We start from the raw sequence: 24,534 nt of genomic DNA, 5'->3' as shown, positions 1-24,534 counted from the left end.
CTTAACAGATTTCTAAAGTGATGCACTAATCTTTGAATGCATCTTAGGTTTTCCACTGAAACTTAGTATTTTTTAATGATGTATTCAATATAAAAATGTCCCAAGAATATAATAATATTCATAACTACAAGTAAATATGAACATTTTAGTTATTTCTGGACAGGATTCTCCATGTTATGTTGCCTGATTCTAACATAGCTTGCATGCTTTTAATCTTTTCTGGACTAGGAAAATCTGGATGTATATAGATAAAACAGGAATTTCAGAAAGCAAATATATATGGTTAGTTTGGGAAGGTTGGAAATCTGTGCTGTATAAGAGCAAAGGCATTCTGACAGAAACATTTTCGTATTGTTTCAGAATAATGAATAAAATCATCATAGTTCAGTCAATGTTCTTCTGGTGACACCGGCATGGATTTCAACGTGTAACTCAGCAGACTTTACCTTTGAGTGTTCTAAGTGTGTCTCACCATCCTGGCAACTCCTGCACCACCTTAACAGCTGCAGGTGTAGTCTGTTTATATGAAGTATTGTCTTGAATTTGCTGTATGACTTGGAAACGCTTTTAAAAGATTCGGTGGTCTTCTATGTTCAGTTTTATGAAGACCTGGGGTGTGTTTTTTGTTTAAAAGATTCGGTTTCATTATCATCAAAATCATGAGACACACATTCCAAGCACAAGCCAAGCAGTTACTATTATACACACATAAGGTAAGTTTCTCATTGCCTTCTTTTAGACGTGATCTGCCTCTCATGCCAGAAGAGCAGACCTCTGATTTTGCTGTGTTGTAGTCATCAACCCAAATAAGGAACTCTGGGTCTCTAAAATGTTCCAAAGCTAAAATGTTTTTCTACAGGAACATTTTTTTTCTAACATTCTTGAATAATCTCAATTATGAGGTCATTAGGCAGTTGAAACACAGATATTGCTACCTGAAACCTAGAACCGCTGTGCATTCACTTGACATCATAACACCATTCAGTGAAAAACACAGCTCTCTTTAATCAATGTAGTTTATTAAAGTTGAACTGTCTTTTTAATTGAACACGTTAGATTAGGATTTATTACCATATTAAGACAGCATGAATACAATTCTCAATTAATGTGGCAAAGTTACACAGTATTGCACATTTTTTTAAGTAGAAGGAATGACAATAATGTATCAAATGAAAGTTTTAAAAAAATGAAAAAGGAAAATATAAATTTTATTTGTAGTTTCAAGTCCTTCTTCTTACAGACAAAGTAATGCAATGTTCCATCCTTTTGCATCCAAATAATTGATCTGTAAGAGTAAATAAAAGTTAAAATAAACATCACATATAAAAAGCACCCTATATAAAGTTAATTATGTGAGAATACAAGAGGTGCATATCCCAGCAAAGCCAATGCTCAGGAACTAGACATTTCTTGGCTATGTATGTATTATTTGCGTAGTATTGGTATAGAGACAAAATACATATTGTTCTTGAAATGCTTCAAACCCTTTTGAAAAATTCTAGATGGGTTTTGCAGAAAGTGTCATGTATTATGAACCTGATATGATGATCTTTCACTTTCAAATGATTTATCCCGGTTTGTTTATCAGAGTTGATTTCAGTCATGTTATGTTTGTAATAACAGTAATGAGGCACATTCAAAGAGAAATCTAACTCACCATAGTGAAGTCCTGATACTCTTTACTGGTTCATGGTGGAATTACTGCTAGTAAAACTGACACGAATGCAAACGGCAGTTTTGGCAGCAGCTCTGCGTCTTCTGATAAGGACCTGCCATAGTTTCCTCAAAGAAACAAAAACAAAAAACATCAGAACTACTTTAAAACAGTCAACATCAAATCTTATCGTACTGTGCCTGAATACAAACAAAAAAACTTTAGTTTGAAATGGTGCATTCCGAAATCTGCCTAGTAACTGAACTGATGTAATGAACAGCGTAAAATATTAAACATGTCTGTATGAGACCAAACTTGTTATATTAAACATCCACCAAAGATTGAGTGAAAAATGTAAGATATAAATATAATAAAACACTGTTTAAAAAACACTGATCAGACCTGTCTGAGAACTGTGGGTGTGGCTAATGAGCAGTTTGATTGACAGCTCTTTCTCTGTCCAACACTCCTAACCTGCTCTGCCACTCATACAGAACTGAAATCAATATTTGGCTTTTATGAGACTCTAACTGGACAGAAAGTCATGGACGAACTCACAAACAAACAAAGCAACATGTGAATGAAGGAACTGGCGAGTGAACAATGTTTGTGTTTGGATAGATGAATGAACAGGCCATAGGCAGCTACAAACAGGTGGTCTAACTTGCTAGCTTTTGTTTATACTGGATTAGCTTTAGCTTGCTAAGATTCTCTGACCCCGAACCTGTTTTGTATGGGCGGAGTAAGAGATCTCAGCCTTGAGACTGATAAGGGGAATGCTTATGGAACCCAAGATTAGGATCACACCGTTTACATCAAGAGAAGAAAAATATGGTGAGCTGTATTGATCATTAATACATGTTTATACAGATTTAAGTTCCCAGGGTCTTCAATGTACATTCATGCATGAAAACAAAAAATGCTTTAGGCCTAAACCTCATCTTAAAGCTATATTTCATGTAATAACTTTCTGTGAGGGAGCTTTTAGAGGCACTAAACACTTCAAATGTCCGTTCATCCATCCATTTTCTAAGCCGCTTCCATTCTCATGGTTGAGCAAGCAAGCCAAAAATTATTAAACATTTTTTATTATGGCAGCACATTTTTTTACAGTTTTCTACATCAAAAAGGTGCAGCTGTTTTATCTCAGCAAAGCTGTCTCTGTATAGAGGTGTGAATTTTTTCACAGCAAGAGGATCTCATTCCTCCCTTTTCACCCCTCATTGCTCACAAGCAGCTTAAGACAGAGTCAGGCTCCTGTACACAGAGAGCCAACAGTGTCCTAGTTAATATGTTAAAGTAAATACTATATTGATAATATTAATCAAAAATAGGCAGAAAGTCATCTAGGGGCCTGCAGAAAGTAGCTACTCTGATTTTTTTTCTTTACCTAAGAATCCAAAAATAACACTGCTTGTTATCCACAATGCAACTCTTTTTACCGAAAAAACATTGACACTTATTGTACTTGAAACAGCTAGTTTTTGCATTGCTGTAACAAACAATCCAGACATGCTGTTTGTGGCCTTGCAGATCAGGGTTGATGAGGTGACCACTGTAGATGGTCTGATGACCACCTCATTTCCAGAGCCAGCATCTGGCACTCCATTAATAATCCAGGTGTAGTTACAGGAGGGCCTGCAGGTGGCAGTGCACAGGAACCGCTCAGGTTCATCTGAAGTGAGGTTGTGTGGGCCACTGATGGAGACGTTTACTGGCCCCTCTGGAAAAAACAGCAGTTACTATTTATTTTATATCTTGCGTGGAGAAGTGAGTGGATCCATCTGCTATAACGATCACAATGACTTCATACCCAAAATCTGAAGTGTCTTGGTGATGCTGGAGGAACGTCCAGAAGCAGCGTTTTTAGCAGTGCAGGTCATTGTTTTGGAGCTCTCCCACTGCTTTGAAGTAAAGGCCAGCTCATTGCCCTCTTTGCTCTGACCATCAACACTGATTGTATAACTGCATTCAGGTGAGCACTGAGCCAAGCACACAAAGCTACAGGGCACGCCCACTGTGACCGCAACTGGACCATAAATGGTAAGACTCACTGGTCCCTCTGTTACATCCATCCATCCATCCATCCATTAGCTTCCGCTTCTCCGGGGTTCGGGTCGCGGGGGCAGCATCCTAAGCAGTGAGGCCCAGACCTCCCTTTCCCCAGCCACTTCCACTAGCTCTCCAAGGGGGATTCCGAGGCGCTCCCAGGCCAGCTGGGCGACATAGTCACGCCAGCGTGTCCTGGGTCTTCCCCGGGGTCTCCTCCCAGGTGGACTTGCCTGTGACACCTCCCGAGGGAGGCGTCCAGGAGGCATCCTAATCAGATGCCCGAACCACCTCAGCTGACTCCTCTCGATGTGAAGAAGCAGCGGCTCTACTCCGAGTCCCTCCCGGATGACCGAACTTCTCACCCTATCTCTAAGGGAGAGCCCAGACACCCTGCGGAGGAAACTCATTTCGGCCGCTTGTATTCGCGATCTTATTCTTTCGGTCATTACCCAAAGCTCATGACCATAGGTGAGGGTGGGAACGTAGATTGACCGGTAAATCGAGAGCCTTGCCTTATGGCTCAGCTCTTTCTTTACCACAACAGACCGGTAAAGAGCCCGCATCACTGCTGACCCAGCACCAATCCGCCTGTCAATCTCCCGCTCCCTTGTACCATCACTCGTGAACAAGACCCCGAGATACTTGAACTCCTCCACTTGAGGCAAGAGCCTATCCCCGACCCAGAGAGGGCTCTCCACCCTTTTCCGCCTGAGAACCATGGTCTCGGATTTGGAGGTACTGATTCTCATCCCAGCCGCTTCACACTCGGCTGCAAACCGATCCAGCGAAAGCTGAAGTTCGCGGCCTGATGTCCCCAATAGGACCACATCATCTGCAAACAGCAGCGATGTGACCCTGAGGTCACCAAACCGGACACCCTCCATCCCCTGACTGCGCCTAGAAATTCTATCCATAAAAATTATGAATAGAATCGGTGACAAAGGGCAGCCCTGACGGAGTCCAACTCTCACTGGGAACAAGTCTGACTTACTGCCGGCCATGCGAACCAAACTCCTGCTCTGTTTGTACAGGGCCTGAATGGCTCGTAGCAAAGAGCCATGTACCCCGTACTCCCGAAGCACCTCCCACAGAATACTCCGGGGAACACAGTCGAATGCCTTCTCCAGATCCACAAAGCACATGTGGACTGGTTGGGCAAACTCCCATGAACCCTCCAGAATCCTGGAGAGGGTGAAAAGTTGGTCCAGTGTTCCACGACCCGGACGGAACCCGCACTGCTCCTCCTGGATCCGAAGTTCAACTATAAGCCGGACTCTCTTCTCCAGTACCCCTGCATAGACCTTGCCAGGGAGGCTGAGGAGTGTGATTCCCCTGTAGTTGGAACACACCCTCCGGTCCCCTTTTTTAAAAAGAGGCACCACCACCCCAGTCTGCCAATCCAGTGGCACCGCCCCCGATGTCCACGCAATGTTGAAAAGGCGTGTCAGCCAAGACAGCCCCACAACATCCAGAGCCTTGAGGAACTCAGGGCGGATCTCATCCACCCCTGGAGCCTTGCCACCAAGGAGCTTCTTAACCACCTTAGCGACTTCGGCCTCAGTAATGGACAAGCCTATTCCCATGTCCCCAGACTCTGCCTCCTCACTGGAGAACGTGTCGGTGGGATTGAGAAGGTCCTCAAAGTATTCCTTCCACCGCCCAATGACGTCTTCAGTCGAAGTCAGCAGCACACCATCTCCACTATATACAGTGCTAGTGGCACACTGCTTTCCCCTTCTGAGTCGCCTGACGGTTTGCCAGAATCTTTTCGGAGCCGACTTAAAGTCACTTTCCAAGGCCTCACCAAACTCCTCCCATACACGGGTTTTTGCCTTGGCGACGACTGAAGCCACAGATCGCTTTGCCTGTCGATACCTGCCAGCTGCCTCTGGTGTCCCACAGGCCAACCATACCCGGTAGGACTCCTTCAGCTTGACGGCATCTCTCACCTGGGGTGTCCACCACCGGGTTCGAGGATTACCGCCCCGACAGGCACCAACTACCTTACGGCCACAGCTACAGTCAGCCGCTTCAACAATGGAGGAACGGAACATGGCCCATTCTGAGTCTATGTCCCCCACCTCCCCCGATATCTGGTCAAAGTTCTGACGGAGGTGTGAGTTGAAGATCAATCTGACAGGTTCTTCTGCTAGACGTTCCCAGCAAACCCTCACTATACGTTTGGGCTTGCCTGGTCTGACCGGCATCTTCCCCCACCACCTGAACCAACTCACCACCAGGTGGTGATCAGTTGACAGCTCAGCTCCTCTCTTTACCCGAGTGTCCAAAACACATGACCGCAAGTCCGATGACACGACTACAAAGTCAATCAATGAACTGCGGCCTAGGGTGTCCTGGTGCCATGTGCACTTATGGACATCCTTGTGTTCAAACATGGTGTTCGTGATGGACAAACTGTGGTTTGCACAGAAGTCCAAAAACTGAACACCACTCGGGTTCAGATCAGAGAGGCCATTCCTCCCAATCACACCCCTCCAGGTCTCACTGTCATTGCCCACGTGAGCGTTAAAGTCCCCCAGTAGGACAATAGAGTCTCCAGGAGGAGCACTTTCAAGCACCCTTTCCAAGGACTCTAAGAAGGCTGGGTACTCTGAACTGCTGTTCGGTGCATAAGCACAGACAGCAGTCAGGACCCGTTCCCCAACCCGAAGGCGTAGGGAAGCTACCCTCTCGTCCACCGGAGAAAACCCCAACATACAGGCACCGAGTCGAGGGGCTATTAGAAAGCCCACACCTGCCCGTCGCCTCTCACCATGGGCAACTCCAGAAAAGAATAAAGTCCAGCCCCTCTCAAGGAGATTGGACCCAGAGCCCAAGCTGTGTGTTGAGGTGAGCCCGACTATATCTAGCCGGTATCTCTCAACCTCACGCACCAACTCAGGCTCCTTCCCCGCCAGTGAGGTAACATTCCAAGTTCCAAAAGCCAGTTTCAGCAACCGAGGATCAGAACGCCAAGGCCCACGCCTTCGGACACTGCCCGATCCACAAAGCACCGAACCCCTACTACTGCCCCTCCCATTGGTGGTGGGTCGATGGGAGGGCCCTCTGTTACATTACAGTATATATTAAAAATCCCCCCAACCCATAATACAACTCTTGAGAAATGATTTCTTAGGAGATTCTTGGAAGATCTATCCTGATCTATATTTAATGTTGTAATAAATTGTAATAATTGTTCCATGCATAGTAGTGTTGTAGTCAAGGCCAAGACCTAGACACATTGAGTTCAACTCAAGACAAAGACTTGGTAGTAGTCGAGCCTGACTCAAGACCGAGACCAGTTTCAGACACAAAAATAACGGAAATTTGTTTATAGTTAACTGTATATTCATTATTATTCATTATACATGATATATATGAATAATACATTTGTTAAAATGCAACATTAATAATTTCTAGCCTAAAAATATTTATATTATAGTCTGAGTCCAATGTTGCATTTAAACTTTTGGAAGCAGATGATGATGAGGTTATTCTCTTTGTCTTCTTCTCTAAAACTAAAGTAGGGCTGAAAGTTTAATATCACCATTTTAAAGATTGAAAATTTTAAATCACAAGAACTGCAATTTTTTCAGTTATAGCCTAAGTTGTGAAAAATATTGTCTTAAGTTTTAAAAGGGGAACTTTAACCTAATAACACTTGTAGTTGAGTTATATACTGCCTGTAGAGTTTGACCAATCAGAGGCAACAAAATGTATGACCTCACAGCCACAACTTACTGTGTTTCTGGCACACTACATTAAGGGGTCAAGCATCAAGCCAGAAAGAAGTGGATATTATGGTCTTCTTAGTTAAAATAAAACTGGTCTGAACTTCAACTTATATTGCAAATAATTGCAATTTAAATCAAAGTTGCAATATTAGAAAAATCATGAATAAATAGTTAACATCTAGTTACATCCCTTATTATTAGGGTTCAAGCACGAAGTGCAGGAACCCTATTGTTTTTGCTCGGATTTTTCTTCTTCTTCTTCTTCTTCTTCTTCTTCTTCTTCTTCTTCTTCTTATTATTATTCTTTTTCTCCTACAAAAATGGTTGTGGAGCAGAGACTGTAAGTGGTAGAGACACCAAACTTGGTGGGTAGGTGTAGTTTGTGTGCATCTCGCCAGCGACAAAAAATGACCCCGATTGGCCAAAGGATGGCGCTATAGAGCAGCAAAACACGTTTTGCTTCATAACTCCTACACCATGAAGTCTAGAGTGAAAATTCTTTTTTTGTGTGATTCCTTGCATCAAGCCAAACAACTTTGCCATTTGGACCATTTAGCTCCGCCCAATTAGATTTTTTGCTAATTTGCATAATATGCAAAACCTACTTTTGCAAACTAGTTCAAGGGTTTTCAAGCAATCCTCATGTGTCTGATATCAAAACGTTCAGAAGAGTCTGCTCATCAATAGTTATTAACAATATGTTGACTTCAATGAACAAGATGGCTGCCATATGCTAATTAACACTTCTGACATAGATTATAATTTATTTAAAACTCTATATGTGGAGAATGCTTCTGCCTTTTACATTGAAACTTGACATGCCCATTTGGGACCAGATTCTGTGGTTGCTTATCAATTTTGGTGTGCATATGTCATTAGGGGGCGGGGCCATTGCCCATTAACTGTTTCTCAGCATCCGTGCATCCGATTGAGCTGAAACTTGGCAAGTAGGAGCTACTGGACAGACTATAAGTGGATCTTGAAGGACAATTTGAGAGATTGGAATTTAAGGCCGCCATTATCCAATCAGTATTCAGAAGGCTTTTGACAGACTTAACAATGACCAATCATCATGAAACTTGAATGTTGGCTCTAGGTTGCAACTTCCTAACAACCAGTCAAGTTTCAATGGATTTGGCCACTGGGTGGCGCTATTCAGAAAATTATCATGTTATTACATGTTATTACAATACTATTACAAATTTCACCTAGGGTCGAATGTACTGCATCATGACAAACTATTTTGCCAATATATGTTTGTTAAAAAAGTGCATAGTTTTTATGTAGTCAATAACTGTTTGAAAACACTCCTTTTCAAACTAGTCTCTGGATTTTAATCCAAACTTTTCAAATTTGGTCTAGAATGATTCTGGGGCCTCTCTAGGTAAATAATTATTAAAAACATTTGGACTTTTCTACTCTGGGTCATGTGGATCAGTCAACAAATTACTGGGGTCATGCTATTTGTAGCTCGATTTGCTATAACTCAACAGTCATTGGCCAGATCATCTGAAAATGTGAAACATGTTAAAAGACTGAGAGTCTTAGGGTGTGTGCTACGTTTGGTCCAGATTGGCCTTTAAATGTCACTTCAGCACTCAAAAACACTTAATAAACAACTAAATTGTTATTACAATGTTATTACAAGGTTGATCAATGCACACGTGGTGCCATATGACTCAGTTCACTCACCTGAAAAACTTTCTGATTGCATATCATGTCAAAAATTGTACGGCTTGTCTGGTATTCTGTCTTATTTCTTCAAAGCTTTCACTAGACAAAGGCTCATTATACAAAGGTCAAAAGGTCATTCTGACCAAAACCTGGTGAATGTCTATGGTTTTAGTCCGTGATTAATACTGATATCATATTGAGGCCTTTTGACTGATTCTGACCCAGTTTCACTGAGCTGCTCTACACCTAAAGGGCCCATTATGACTGCATTAGGCCTCTCTATGGCCTACATCAAGTCAATGGGTTAAATACTGAACCAGTCCACTGTGCAAGTGGTACTATGTGAGAAATGCTGCCAATGGTCAGGTAGTTCTGACATCTATGTTCTACAAACCAGTGTAGCTCAGTACATATGAATGGAAACTTATAATGTGGGTAAAGACCTCTGCTTGCTGTTTATGGCAAATGAAGGCCTTTTCATGATCTGAGCTCCCTTCAGTTCTATTCACTCTGCCTGCGAACAAACAGCTTGAGGCCTTTTTACGCCTGATGAACTAAACTGCTGAGGGGCTGGTACTGCTTGTGTGTGCTTGAACCCGCTCATCGCCGCTTGCGGCTATATTTATTATTATTATTATTATTATTAAATGAAAATGTTCTAAGAATAACACTCTGATCTGCCCTCAGAGGATGTTTTAGTTCTGGAACTAATGAACATCAACAAACAAATTAAAGCCAGTTAAGCATCATGAAAAGCATTGATTAAATTGTGAACCACCAGTGAACAGATTTTATTTAAACCTGTAGATAAAGGAGTGTTTTATTCTCTTTGAAGGTTTTGTTGATATCAAGTGATAGTTCAGTTTCCAGTTACTTCAGTTGGAGGCATTGCACTTGGCTGGTCTCAAGAATAATTTCGACTTTACCCCAAGACCAAGACAAGACTGAGTCCAAATGACGTTGAGGCTGAGGCTAGATTGACACTGTTAGGCTCTTAAGACCAGACTTGAGCACTACAACACTAGAGCGTAGTGTAGAGTACTCCTGAACGAGTGGATTCCAGGTCTTGTAACTTCCTAAAGAGGTTTAGATGCAAGACAGCAAAACCCACAAACAATAATATATATTTAATATAAGTGATATAGATTCTATAAGTGATAAGAATAGTATAGGCACAACACATAACACACATAATACTTGCCTGTAATACTTTAGTGTATACTGTGTTTAAAAAATGTTTTTTCATTAATAAGTATTTCACTGTATTCTTTCTTAGGTAATGTATGCAAACAGCACAGTGAAAAGATACAAGCATCATGTGGATGGGAAATTTATACATTAAAATGTATTTTTGTGAACAATGCATGTTTTGTAGTTTTGTTTTGAAACCCTGCTCTGTGCTGGTCCTGAGGGGGTCCTGACCATTGAAGACCAGAGTAAAAGGGGGCTAACAAAGTATGCAGAGAAAAAGACAGATTACAGTCTGTAATTTTAGAACTACTAAGTGCACCTATATGGTAAGTGGAGCTGATAAAATGTTCAATGAGCATAGAAACGAGGGGGACATTTCACTTCACATTTAGTGAAGCTGATATTGAGTCAATATAATGAGTATTGTATGTTACTATGCTGTAAACATTATAATTGTCGCCTTATTAAATTTTTTGGTGATAAATATAAACACATGGCAATGTAGCCCTGCCATGATTAACACCTGAATATGACATCTGGCTACTAAAACCTATGAATTCAAAGATAATATGATTTGTTATGCAAAATGCAACTCTCTGCTGGAAAAAAAGGTTAGCACTTACTGAGCCCACTTGAAGCACCTAGCATTCGTACTGCTGCAGCAAACAATCCAGACACGCTATTTGTAGCCTTGCAGATCAAAGTGGCTGAGGTGGCCTCTTTAGATGGTCTGATGACCACCTCATTTCCAGAGCCATCCACTGGCTCTCCATCAATAATCCAGGTGTAGTTACAGGAGGGCCTGCAGGTGGCAGTGCACAGGAACCGCTCAGGTTCATCTGAAGTGAGGTTGTGTGGGCCGCTGATGGAGACGTTTACTGGCCCCTCTGGAAAAAACAAAAAGACAGCAGTTACTTGTGGACTGATGGATATTTATTTTGTATCTTGCATGGAGAAGTGAGTGGGTCCATCTGCTATAACGACCACAATGACTTCATACCCAAAATCTGAAGTGTCTTGGTGATGCTGGAGGAACGTCTATTGACAGAGTTTTTAGCAGTGCAGGTCACTGTTTTGGAGCTCTCCCACTGCTTTAAAGTAAAGGCCAGCTCATTGCCCTTTCCGCTCTGACCATCAACACTGATTGTATAACTGCATTCAGGTGAGCACTGAGCCAAGCACACAAAGCTACAGGGCACGCCCACTGTGACCGCATCTGGACCATAAATGGTAAGACTTACTGGTCCATCTGAAACAGACAGAAGTCAATTTATTTCAGTACCTATAGCGACAATAGCCCTACTATATATTAATTAGGTGTGTATCTTCATCATAAAGCACATCAGAGAAATTATTTCCCAAAAAAAGATCTGTCCAGATTTTTATGTAATGCTCTAACAGTTGAGATTGTTCCATATCTCCACATAGAGCCTCTGATCAAATTACATGTTTTATTTATTTTTTTCTAAATATAAAAATAAGTTAACACATCCTTTATGGAGAACACATTTTAATGAACATTTAATTGCTGAATTTCTGAGGAAAAAATTAAACATAAAATGTGGCCTGTGCAAAAGTTGTGGCATAACCTGTGCAATGCCACACTCAGGTTTGTTCTCTGCAGAGGATGTGTTAATACACTTAGAAAATCAACAAAACATGTAATTTGACCAAAAGTGTTCAAACTTTTGAATACAAGTGTAAGGCACAGGAATTTGTCCAACAGCTTCCCTCATGCAGTTTCCTTCTAGTAATACAGTGTTGCTGTTGGTTTTATTCTAGAATCCTTGCTGCACTTATAGCTACAGAGAAGCCGAACTATACATATGGAAGGTACTCGTAATTTGTTAATAAACAATGAAGCTTGTGATTTCAAACACTACTTTAAATGATAAAATGATGTAAATTCTACAGGGAAATATAAGCCTGTAGCACTCAGTATATGACTATTGAAAAATCGATTCATAAAAACACCCAAACACACACATAAGTACAGTGGGGTCCAAAAGTCTGAGACCAGACTGAAAATTGCATTTAATTACATTTACACCTGGAAATAAACAACAGAAAGTTTTAGAATCTTGAAAAATTCAAAACAAAGGGAAGTTATGACAGGTAATATGAAGAAGAAATAGTTGAAATGTCAAGTTCAATATTATGAATTTTTAGTTTTATTCCTTCCATTGAAACACATGTTCAGACACCTCTCAGGTGGATTCGATCTACAGATCAGAGGCTTTTGCATAAACATATGAAGCCAATGAGCGCATAGTAGGACTTGGTAAATACTAAAACATTAGGACATTCATGTTAACATTAATAGATTCTACTTTATGTTTAAATTGATGTGCTAGAAATACCATTTGTAATGAAAAGGTTTATATTAAAATAAAAATAAATGCAAAAAAAAGGATTTTCACCAGTGGTCTCAGATGTTTGCACCCATATTCAAAATGCACAGTAATGTAGATGTGAAAATTTATGTAATGTTTGATCAACTATCCCATTACACAATCTAATGTGAATGAACAGAAAATGTTGAAATTGTACAATTGCCATGATGTTAATTTATCCTGGATTTACTTTGATTGGAAAATAAAGCTCATATTTCAATTAATTGTTTTATGACAAATGTAAACATGATAGAAAGCAATTGTGAAATGCTCCAATTTTAAAACCATGTAAAACCCTGCTGTTGCATTGACCTTACTGTCTACAGCGACTAACTTGAAGCTCATGTCATTGTCCTCCTTGTATAAATTTGCTGGTACTCACATGGTTGGTCAGCAGTGGTCTGATAGGTAGTAAGAATTTCCTTTTCTGCCATATCTGTGCTCTGAGCTGTAGGTGAAATGGGCATAAAGAACATGGTGCAGGATGTAGTGTTAAATCGTCAGTATAATAAAGAAAAAAATACCTGTCCAGTCTGAACTGCAGAAGGGTATCATTTGATTCAATGTCAGATACTGTAATAGCTTATAGAGCTTTACGTGTTTGTGTTAATATAACTGTACAGTTTTGCTTTGCTGCTGAACAACAACAACAAAAAAAGATATTTGTTTGGCATCTATAGTCAACCATGTGTTGCAACCATTCCTGTGAAGTGCTAGGAATCTTTGGTTTTCAGAACCCATGCGTTGATGGTGTGACTTACATGGAACTCTTAGTTTTAGAATTGCAATAGCAAACAATCCAGATACGCTGTTTGTAGCTTTGCATAAGAGGGTCCCTGAGGTGACCTCTGAGGGTGGCCTAATGACCACCTCATCTCCAGAGCCAGCAACTGAATCTCCGTCAACAACCCAGAAGTATGTACAGAAAGGCCTGCAGTGTGCAGTGCAAAGGAAGCGCTGAGTCTCAGCTGGAGTGAGAGTGTGTGGGCCGCTGATGGAGACGTTTACTGGCCCCTCTGGAAAAAACAAAAAGACAGCAGTTACTTGTGGACTGATGGATATTTATTTTGTATCTTGCATGGAGAAGTGAGTGGGTCCATCTGCTATAACGACCACAATGACTTCATACCCAAAATCTGAAGTGTCTTGGTGATGCTGGAGGAACGTCTATTGACAGAGTTTTTAGCAGTGCAGGTCACTGTTTTGGAGCTCTCCCACTGCTTTAAAGTAAAGGCCAGCTCATTGCCCTCTCCGCTCTGACCATCAACACTGATTGTATAACTGCATTCAGGTGAGCACTGAGCCAAGCACACAAAGCTACAGGGCACGCCTACTGTGACCGCATCTGGACCATAAATGGTAAGATTTACTGGTCCATCTGAAACAGACAGAAGTCAATTTACTTCAGTACCTATAGCGACAATAGCCCTACTATATATTAATTAGGTGTGTATCTTCATCATAAAGCACATAAGAGAAATTATTTCCCAAAAAAAGATCTGTCCAGATTTTTATGTAATGCTCTAACAGTTGAGATTGTTCCATATCTCCACATAGAGCCTCTGATCAAATTACATGTTTTATTTATTTTTTTCTAAATATAAAAATAAGTTAACACATCCTTTATGGAGAACACATTTTAATGAACATTTAATTGCTGAATTTCTGAGGAAAAAATTAAACATAAAATGTGGCCTGTGCAAAAGTTGTGGCATAACCTGTGCAATGCCACACTCAGGTTTGTTCTCTGCAGAGGATGTGTTAATACACTTAGAAAATCAACAAAACATGTAATTTGACCAAAAGTGTTCAAACTTTTGAATACAAGTGTAAGGCACAGGAATTTGTCCAACAGCTTCCCTCATGCAGTTTCCTTCTAGTAATACAGTGTTGCTGTTGGTTTTATTCTAGAATCCTTGCTGCACTTATAGCTACAGAGAAGCCGAACTATACATATGGAAGGTACTCGTAATTTGTTAATAAACAATGAAGCTTGTGATTTCAAACACTACTTTAAATGATAAAATGATGTAAATTCTACAGGGAAATATAAGCCTGTAGCACTCAGTATATGACTATTGAAAAATCGATTCATAAAAACACCCAAACACACACATAAGTACAGTGGGGTCCAAAAGTCTGAGACCAGACTGAAAATTGCATTTAATTACATTTACACCTGGAAATAAACAACAGAAAGTTTTAGAATCTTGAAAAATTCAAAACAAAGGGAAGTTATGACAGGTAATATGAAGAAGAAATAGTTGAAATGTCAAGTTCAATATTATGAATTTTTAGTTTTATTCCTTCCATTGAAACACATGTTCAGACACCTCTCAGGTGGATTCGATCTACAGATCAGAGGCTTTTGCATAAACATATGAAGCCAATGAGCGCATAGTAGGACTTGGTAAATACTAAAACATTAGGACATTCATGTTAACATTAATAGATTCTACTTTATGTTTAAATTGATGTGCTAGAAATACCATTTGTAATGAAAAGGTTTATATTAAAATAAAAATAAATGCAAAAAAAAGGATTTTCACCAGTGGTCTCAGATGTTTGCACCCATATTCAAAATGCACAGTAATGTAGATGTGAAAATTTATGTAATGTTTGATCAACTATCCCATTACACAATCTAATGTGAATGAACAGAAAATGTTGAAATTGTACAATTGCCATGATGTTAATTTATCCTGGATTTACTTTGATTGGAAAATAAAGCTCATATTTCAATTAATTGTTTTATGACAAATGTAAACATGATAGAAAGCAATTGTGAAATGCTCCAATTTTAAAACCATGTAAAACCCTGCTGTTGCATTGACCTTACTGTCTACAGCGACTAACTTGAAGCTCATGTCATTGTCCTCCTTGTATAAATTTGCTGGTACTCACATGGTTGGTCAGCAGTGGTCTGATAGGTAGTAAGAATTTCCTTTTCTGCCATATCTGTGCTCTGAGCTGTAGGTGAAATGGGCATAAAGAACATGGTGCAGGATGTAGTGTTAAATCGTCAGTATAATAAAGAAAAAAATACCTGTCCAGTCTGAACTGCAGAAGGGTATCATTTGATTCAATGTCAGATACTGTAATAGCTTATAGAGCTTTACGTGTTTGTGTTAATATAACTGTACAGTTTTGCTTTGCTGCTGAACAACAACAACAAAAAAAGATATTTGTTTGGCATCTATAGTCAACCATGTGTTGCAACCATTCCTGTGAAGTGCTAGGAATCTTTGGTTTTCAGAACCCATGCGTTGATGGTGTGACTTACATGGAACTCTTAGTTTTAGAATTGCAATAGCAAACAATCCAGATACGCTGTTTGTAGCTTTGCATAAGAGGGTCCCTGAGGTGACCTCTGAGGGTGGCCTAATGACCACCTCATCTCCAGAGCCAGCAACTGAATCTCCGTCAACAACCCAGAAGTATGTACAGAAAGGCCTGCAGTGTGCAGTGCAAAGGAAGCGCTGAGTCTCAGCTGGAGTGAGAGTGTGTGGGCCGCTGATGGAGACGTTTACTGGCCCCTCTGGAAAAAACAAAAAGACAGCAGTTACTTGTGGACTGATGGATATTTATTTTGTATCTTGCATGGAGAAGTGAGTGGGTCCATCTGCTATAACGACCACAATGACTTCATACCCAAAATCTGAAGTGTCTTGGTGATGCTGGAGGAACGTCTATTGACAGAGTTTTTAGCAGTGCAGGTCACTGTTTTGGAGCTCTCCCACTGCTTTAAAGTAAAGGCCAGCTCATTGCCCTCTCCGCTCTGACCATCAACACTGATTGTATAACTGCATTCAGGTGAGCACTGAGCCAAGCACACAAAGCTACAGGGCACGCCTACTGTGACCGCATCTGGACCATAAATGGTAAGATTTACTGGTCCATCTGAAACAGACAGAAGTCAATTTACTTCAGTACCTATAGCGACAATAGCCCTACTATATATTAATTAGGTGTGTATCTTCATCATAAAGCACATAAGAGAAATTATTTCCCAAAAAAAGATCTGTCCAGATTTTTATGTAATGCTCTAACAGTTGAGATTGTTCCATATCTCCACATAGAGCCTCTGATCAAATTACATGTTTTATTTATTTTTTTCTAAATATAAAAATAAGTTAACACATCCTTTATGGAGAACACATTTTAATGAACATTTAATTGCTGAATTTCTGAGGAAAAAATTAAACATAAAATGTGGCCTGTGCAAAAGTTGTGGCATAACCTGTGCAATGAAATTTGCATAAAATGCCACACTCAGGTTTGTTCTCTGCAGAGGATGTGTTAATATACAAAATCAACAAAACATGTAATTTGATCAAAAGTGTTCAAACTTTTGAATACAAGTGTAAGGCACAGGAATTTGTCCAACAGCTTCCCTCGTGCAGTTTCCTTCTAGTAATACAGTGTTGCTGTTGGTTTTATTCTAGAATCCTTGAAATTTTACAATTGTCCATCCATCCATCCATCATCTTCCGCTTCTCCGGGGTTCGGGTCGCGGGGGCAGCATCCTAAGCAATGAGGCCCAGACCTCCCTTTCCCCAGCCACTTCCACTAGCTCCCTGGGAAGGATTCCGAGGCGCTCCCAGGCCAGCTAGGCGATATAGTCACGCCAGCGTGTCCTGGGTCTTCCCTGGGGTCACCTCCACGGTGGACTTGCCTGTGACACCTCTCAAGGGAGGCGTCCAGGAGGCATCCTAACCAGATGCCCGAACCACCTCAACTGGCTCCTCTCGACGTGGAGAAGCAGCGGCTCTACTTTGAGTCCCTCCCGGATGAGCAAACTTCTCACCCTATCTTTAAGGGAGAGTCCAGCCACCGTGCGGAGGAAAGTCATTTCGGCCGCTTGTATTCGCGATCTCGTTCTTTCGGTCATTACCCAAAGCTCATGACCATAGGTGAGGGTGGGAACGTAGATCGACCAGTAAATCGAGAGCCTTGCCTTATGGCTCAGCTCTTTCTTTACCACAACAGACCGGTAAAGAGCCCGCATCACTGCTGACCCAGCACCAATCCGCCTGTCAATCTCCCGCTCCCTTGTACCATCACTCGTGAACAAGACCCCGAGATACTTAAACTCCTCCACTTGAGGCAAGAGCTCATCCCCGACCCAGAGAGGGCTCTCCACCCTATCCCGCGTGAGAACCATGGCCTCGGATTTGGAGGTACTGATCCTCATCCCGGCCGCTTCACACTCGGCTGTGAACCGATCCAGTGAAAGCTGAAGTTCACGGCCTGATGTCCCCAATAGGACCACATCATCTGCAAACAGCAGCGATGTGACCGTGAGGTCACCAAACCGGACACCCTCCATCCCCTGACTGTGCCTAGAAATTCTATCCATAAAAATTATGAATAGAATCAGTGACAAAGGGCAGCCCTGACGGAGTCCAACTCTCACTGAGAACAAGTCTGACTTACTGCCGGCTATGCGAACCAAACTCCTGCTTTGTTTGTACAGGGCCTGAATGGCTCATAGCAAAGAGCCATGTACCCCGTACTCCCGAAGCACCTCCCACAGAATACCCCAGGGAACACAGTCGAATGCCTTCTCCAAATCCACAAAGCACATGTGGACTGGTTGGGCAAACTCCCATGAACCCTCCAGAATCCTGGAGAGGGTAAAGAGTTGGTCCAGTGTTCCACGACCAGGGCGGAACCCGCACTGCTCCTCCTGAATCCGAGGTTCGACTATGAGCCGGACTCTCTTCTCCAGTACCCCTGCATAGACCTTGCCAGGGAGGCTGAGGAGTGTGATTCCCCTGTAGTTGGAACACACCCTCTGGTCCCCCTTTTTAAAAAGAGGCACCACCACCCCAGTCTGCCAATCCAGTGGCACTACCCCCGATGTCCACGCAATGTTGAAAAGGCGTGTCAGCCAAGACAGCCCCACAACATCCAGAGCCTTGAGGAACTCGGGACGGATCTCATCCACCCCTGGAGCCCTGCCGCCAAGGAGCTTTTTAACTACCTTAGCGACTTCGGCCTCAATAATGGACAAGCCTATTCCCGTGTCCCCAGACTCTGCCTCCTCACTGGAGAATGTGTTGGTGGGATTGAGAAGGTCCTCAAAGTATTCCTTCCACCGCCCAATGGCGTCTTCAGTCGAAGTCAGCAGCACACCATCTCCACTATAGACAGTGCTAGTGGCACACTGCTTTCCCCTTCTGAGTCGCCTGACGGTTTGCCAGAATCTTTTCGGAGCCGACTTAAAGTCACTTTCCAAGGCCTCACCGAACTCTTCCCACACCCGTGTTTTTGCCTTGGCAACGACTGAAGCCGCAGATCACTTGGCCTGTCGATACCTGCCAGCTGCCTCTGGTGTCCTACAGGCCAACCATGTAGGACTCCTTCTTCAGCTTCATGGCATCTCTCACCTGGGGTGTCCACCACCGGGTTCGAGGATTACCGCCCCGACAGGCACCAACTACCTTGCGACCACAGCTACAGTTAGCCGCTTCAACAATGGAGGAGCGGAACATGGCCCATTCTGAGTCAATGTCCCCCACCTCCCCCGATATCTGGTCAAAGTTCTGACGGAGGTGTGAGTTGAAGATCAATCTGACAGGTTCTTCTGCCAGACGTTCCCAGCAAACCCTCACTATACGTTTGGGTTTGCCTGGTCTGACCGGAATCTTCCCCCACCACCTGATCCAACTCACCACCAGGTGGTGATCAGTTGACAGCTCAGCTCCTCTCTTTACCCGAGTGTCCAATATACATGGCCGCAAGTCCGCTGACATGACTACAAAGTCAGTCATTGAACTGCGGCCTAGGGTGTCCTGGTGCCATGTGTTCAAACATGGTGTTCGTTATGGACAAACTGTGGTTTGCACAGAAGTCCAAAAACTGAACACCACTTGGGTTCAGATCAGAGAGGCCATTCCTCCCAGTCACACCCCTCCAGGTCTTCCTGTCGTTGCCCACGTGAGCGTTGAAGTCCCCCAGTAGGACAATCGAGTCTCCAGAAGGAGCACTTTCAAGCACCCCTCCCAAGGACTCTATGAAGGCTGGGTATTCTGAACTGCTGTTCGGTGCATAAGCACAGACAACAGTCAGGACCCGTTCCCCAACCCGACGGCGTAGGGACCCTCTCGTCCACCGGGGAAAACCCCAACATACAGGCGCCGAGTCGAGGGGCTATGAGAAAGCCCACACCTGCCCGCCGCCTCTCACCATGGGCAACTCCAGAAAAGAAAAAAGTCCAGCCCCTCTCAAGGAGATTGGACCCAGAGCCCAAGCTGTGTGTTGAGGTGAGCCCGACTATATCTAGCCGGTATCTCTCAACCTCGCGCACCAACTCAGGCTCCTTCCCCGCCAGTGAGGTAACGTTCCAAGTTCCAAAAATTGTCATGATGTTAATTTATCCTGGATTTACTTTGATTGGAAAATAAAGCTCATATTTCAATTAATACACATACGTTTTATGACAAATGTAAACATGATAGAAAGCAACTGTGAAATGCCCCAATTTTAAAACCATGTAAAACCCTGCTGTTGCATTGACCTTACTGTCTACAGTGACTAACTTGAAGCTCATGTCATTGTCCTCCTTGTATAAATTTGCTGGTACTCACATGGTTGGTCAGCAGTGGTCTGATAGGTAGTAAGAATTTCCTTTTCTGCCATATCTGTGCTCTGAGCTGTAGGTGAAATGGGCATAAAGAACATGGTGCAGGATGTAGTGTTAAATCGTCAGTATAATAAAGAAAAAAATACCTGTCCAGTCTGAACTGCAGAAGGGTATCATTTGATTCAATGTCCGATACTGTAATAGCTTATAGAGCTTTACGTGTTTGTGTTAATATAACTGTACAGCTTTGCTTTACTGCTGAACAACAACAACAAAAAAAGATATTTGTTTGGCATCTATAGTCAACCATGTGTTGCAACCATTCCTGTGAAGTGCTAGGAATCTTTGGTTTTCAGAACCCATGCGTTGATGGTGTGACTTACATGGAACTCTTAGTTTTAGAATTGCAATAGCAAACAATCCAGACACACTGTTTGTAGCTTTGCATAAGAGGGTCCCTGAGGTGGCCTCTGAGGGTGGCCTAATGACCACCTCATCTCCAGAGCCAGCAATTGAATCTCCATCAATAACCCAGAAGTATGTACAGAAAGGCCTGCAGTGTGCAGTGCACAGGAAGCGCTGAGTCTCAGCTGGAGTGAGAGTGTGTGGGCCACTAATGGAAACGTTTACTGGCCCTTCTGGAAAGAAAACAGTGCACAATATAGCAACAGTTAGCATTACAAAACTCTGAAACCATTTACTGAAAAACAATATGCCACTTTCCCAGAGTCAGGTTAAGCCTAAGCCTAGAATAAAAGAAATTTCCAATAATGATTTGCAACAAGGCCTGCAGTTTAGTCTAAAACTAGGCTTAAAGCATGTCCAAGAGACCAGCCCAGCGGAACAGTCTCTGTCTGATGACTCTAATGACATCGTACCCAAAATGTACAGAGTTTTCCTGACTATTGAGGAACTTCCAGTGGCAGAGTTTTTAGCAGTGCAGGTAACTGTTTTTGAGCTCTCCCAGTGCTTTAAAGTAAAGACCAGCTCTTTGTGCTCTATGCTGTGGTCATCAATGCTGACTGTGTAACTGCATTCAGGTGAGCACTGAGCCAAGCACACAAAGCTACAGGGCACGCCCACTGTGACTGCATCTGGACCACGAATGGTGTGACTCACTGGTCCATCTGAAACAGAAGAACAGTATTAACAAATCTCTTCACTCTGAAAATGTTCTCTTGGTTTTCAGGATGTTTTTTGTGCATTTTTTCTGCACAATACATTACATTAAATCCCCAAGTGGATGAATCTGATGAAAGTAAACATGTTGAAAGAATATTCAAAGAAAACTTAGTCAAACTCGGTGAGTTATCTTCTGTAATCATCATAGCTTTATCAGTTTAATGTTGATTTTGTATTTGAGACCTAAACATTGAAGCCTTCTTTTTGATACTGACATACAATGTTGACCTGGAAACTCCTGCAAAATCCAACCCATCACTTTTAATGTGACTTTTAATTTATTTCAGGCTTTGTGGGTAATATGTGCACACAGAGCGTGTAGCATGTTTTTTTTCCTCCTTCCGTTAGTAGTGCTACATCTTTCAATTTTAACAAAAGAAAACTTACATAAACAAATATTAATGCAGCACTATTACATATTACATGTTAAGTCTCAAATTCTTATGTATGTGTATTAGTACATCTAGTAGAGTGTCATCATGAAAATTTTTGCATTTAATGGCAAAAAGTGGCTAGTAATCTAGTCACTCGGGGCAGACAAATTAAATGTTAATTTGGAGTGACTAATAATGATGAACAGCTCATTTGATTATGATATTATATTGTGAAATATATTTGTAATATATACTAAATCAAAATGTTACACCAAGTTAATATTTAAACTGAAAATACTTCTCAACAGTAAATTCAAAGTTCCTATATAACATATTACTGTGTAGGTCTTGTTCTCTTATCAGGAAACACATGTTGCTTGGTGATAAATGCGCAGCCGTTGATAGTAACAAACCTTCCACTGAAATCCCATCTAATGATTTAATTTCATAGTTAAATATAGGCCTAATAAGCCTTTCAGTGTATTAACACAACGTGAACGCTCATTTATTGAAGCATTTCACCTTTTCTGATCTTGCTGTGTGAATTTGTTATTACTTACATGGTTGTTGTTCGTTGGCCATGGTGAATGTGGAAAAATCACTTTCTGCCACATCTGTGCCATGAGCTGATAATGAAACCAACACACAAAAGAGCTTAAATTATAGTATTATGGTGTGCATAATGCTTCTTAACTGTTAAATTGGAGTAGTTTCCTATTACTTAAATGACTTTATACATGCCTACCATATATGTTACAAAGCAAATAAGTTCAGCCACAGCACATTTTAGAAACAGGAATGGTTTATAAACTGGTAAACATACCTGTAAAATAGAGGAGTTGTAGAAGCAGGCTAAGTGAAACATGGATGTAGTCCATGGTTGGAAAACAGTAGCGAATGTGAAATGCAGGGAATTTTGAGATAGCAGTGGCTGTTTACCACAGTGCATGAATAATAAAACAAACACTCCTTATCAGAGAAACCAACCAACAAGCTATTCTCTTTCTCTCTTCTACTCTTTTTTTCCCTCCCTACTCCAACCTCTCAGACTTTCTATCTCCCAGTCTTTCATAGACTGTAGTATTTTGTCACAAAAAAAATTGTATATTTGTACAAAAAAAAAGTCTCTATAATTTTCAATGTTTAATTTTTCTACATCACAGCAACCATCCAGCACATTTTATTAACACTTTGTGATGAATTGACCAACTGAAATGCTCCAAAATTACTTGGAATAAAACCTCACATTCAGAACATTTCGCCTTCTCCTGTAAATTTGACATGTTTGACATATCAGCTGTTTTTCACTCCAAATGTCAGTCATTTGCTTATTCTGCAGTTTGTTTTTTGTCCTTACATGAATACAAATACACAAGCAGCATAACAAATAGAGCATATATATAGCGCATATAGAGAATATAGATGTCAAAATCATAGTTGGAACGAGTAAAATTTTCAAATCGCAAGAGCTGCAACTTTTATTATGGAACACATTATCAACAATGTTGGCTTAGTAAGTTTTCAATGAGGAAATTTAACCAAATAGCCCTGGACTTCATTCACCAACCAACCTTAAGAGGAAATTTCTACTTAAAACACAGTTTTCACAAAGATTCTGACATTCATCAATGTTTTTTCTTTTTTGGGATTTGATTAGATAAGAACAGAATGTGCACACACTCAAGAGCACAAAAGTGTGAATTCTGCGCTTTAAGTACACATGATGAATGAATTTTTCACTCATTTTTCACTCATGTTCTGTAGATGTGACTTCACAGCCATGACGACTAAGTGGTAGTTTGAACCACTCATCATTCAGGCTTTATATCAGTAAAAGAGGACGTTCAGAGCTGGAAAGTAATTTGTAAAAAGTAATGCATATAAAGTGTTTGAAGTGTTAAAACAGACTAAATATACTACTGCTCAAAAGTATGAAATCACCATTGAAAGATCTGGAGTCACTGTTTTTAATAATATTATACCAACATTGTTGCAGGTACCTGCATAAAATGCTTCTGATGCTAATAAACCACAAGTTTAAAGGTTTCAATTAGTTTGCAGAAAGCTGAAATTAAATTTTACATGCGTCTAATATGATCAGAGCTGTGGACAATTCTAAAACTATTTAACATTGAAAATGGAGTTACAATAAAGTTCATATCCAGAATACCTTGTATTTCAAAAGTAATCAAATCTCAAGGCAGTAAATAGATCACAGTGTATTATTCATCATTTAATAACTAATTGTGCCCCCCCCCCAAAATGTTTTAAATATTGCACAAACCATATTAAATACCCTTCTCTCTCCTGTTTATACCATATCAATCGGCATTGTTTATCATGGACTAAAACAGCAGCAATTGTTAATGTGATAAGTAATTCCAAACTCTTTGAATAATGAGTTTGTGTCTTTTAGCCTTAATATTTCACCTCTCACATACTTGAAAGTCTAACACACACATTCATGTAGCACACAGTAAGATTCGCTCCAGAAATCTAAAGACATTCATAAATTTACCAGCTAAATCTTTGACATTCACTGGTGAAAAGTACATGTTCATTTCTAGACACACCCCAGATAGATTACATTTGCACATTTAGGTGTGGCATTTGAGTGAGCTCATATCATTAGGCTTTGTGTGCATGTTGAGGTGCGGTGTGTGAGAGTGTGTGGCAACACTTCTTTTTATTG

General features: G+C 41.2%; 1 protein-coding gene across 1 annotated transcript; it reads right to left on the bottom strand.

Moving 5' to 3' along the window:
* Nucleotides 1-1,016: 1,016 nt before the first annotated feature.
* Nucleotides 1,017-22,755, bottom strand: LOC119264445. Its single transcript, XM_037543095.1, has 15 exons — nucleotides 22,666-22,755; nucleotides 22,403-22,468; nucleotides 21,165-21,413; nucleotides 20,670-20,924; nucleotides 20,291-20,356; nucleotides 16,350-16,598; nucleotides 15,982-16,236; nucleotides 15,603-15,668; nucleotides 13,828-14,076; nucleotides 13,460-13,714; nucleotides 13,081-13,146; nucleotides 11,306-11,554; nucleotides 10,929-11,192; nucleotides 1,658-1,782; nucleotides 1,017-1,285 (listed from the first exon to the last, which is right to left on the bottom strand). Exons 1-14 carry the CDS (start codon nucleotides 22,718-22,720, stop codon nucleotides 1,688-1,690), a joined length of 2,439 nt encoding a protein of 812 aa, XP_037398992.1. The 5' UTR covers nucleotides 22,721-22,755; the 3' UTR covers nucleotides 1,017-1,285; nucleotides 1,658-1,687.
* Between the last annotated feature and the right edge of the window lie 1,779 nt (nucleotides 22,756-24,534).

The sequence above is a fragment of the Pygocentrus nattereri genome, chromosome 11, assembly GCF_015220715.1.
Source record: "Pygocentrus nattereri isolate fPygNat1 chromosome 11, fPygNat1.pri, whole genome shotgun sequence".
NCBI classification, from domain to species: domain Eukaryota; kingdom Metazoa; phylum Chordata; class Actinopteri; order Characiformes; family Serrasalmidae; genus Pygocentrus; species Pygocentrus nattereri.
This window is presented reverse-complemented; position numbering and strand designations above follow the sequence as displayed.

Excerpts from the sequence above, each read along its gene's own strand:
- LOC119264445 (XM_037543095.1), bottom strand. The coding sequence starts at position 22,720 with ATGGACTACATCCATGTTTCACTTAGCCTGCTTCTACAACTCCTCTAT. Across the intron at positions 22,469-22,665 it reads ACAACTCCTCTATTTTACAG|CTCATGGCACAGATGTGGCA; the intron begins GTATGTTTACCA and ends TTTCATTATCAG. Across the intron at positions 16,237-16,349 it reads CAAGACACTTCAGATTTTGG|AGGGGCCAGTAAACGTCTCC; the intron begins GTATGAAGTCAT and ends TGTTTTTTCCAG.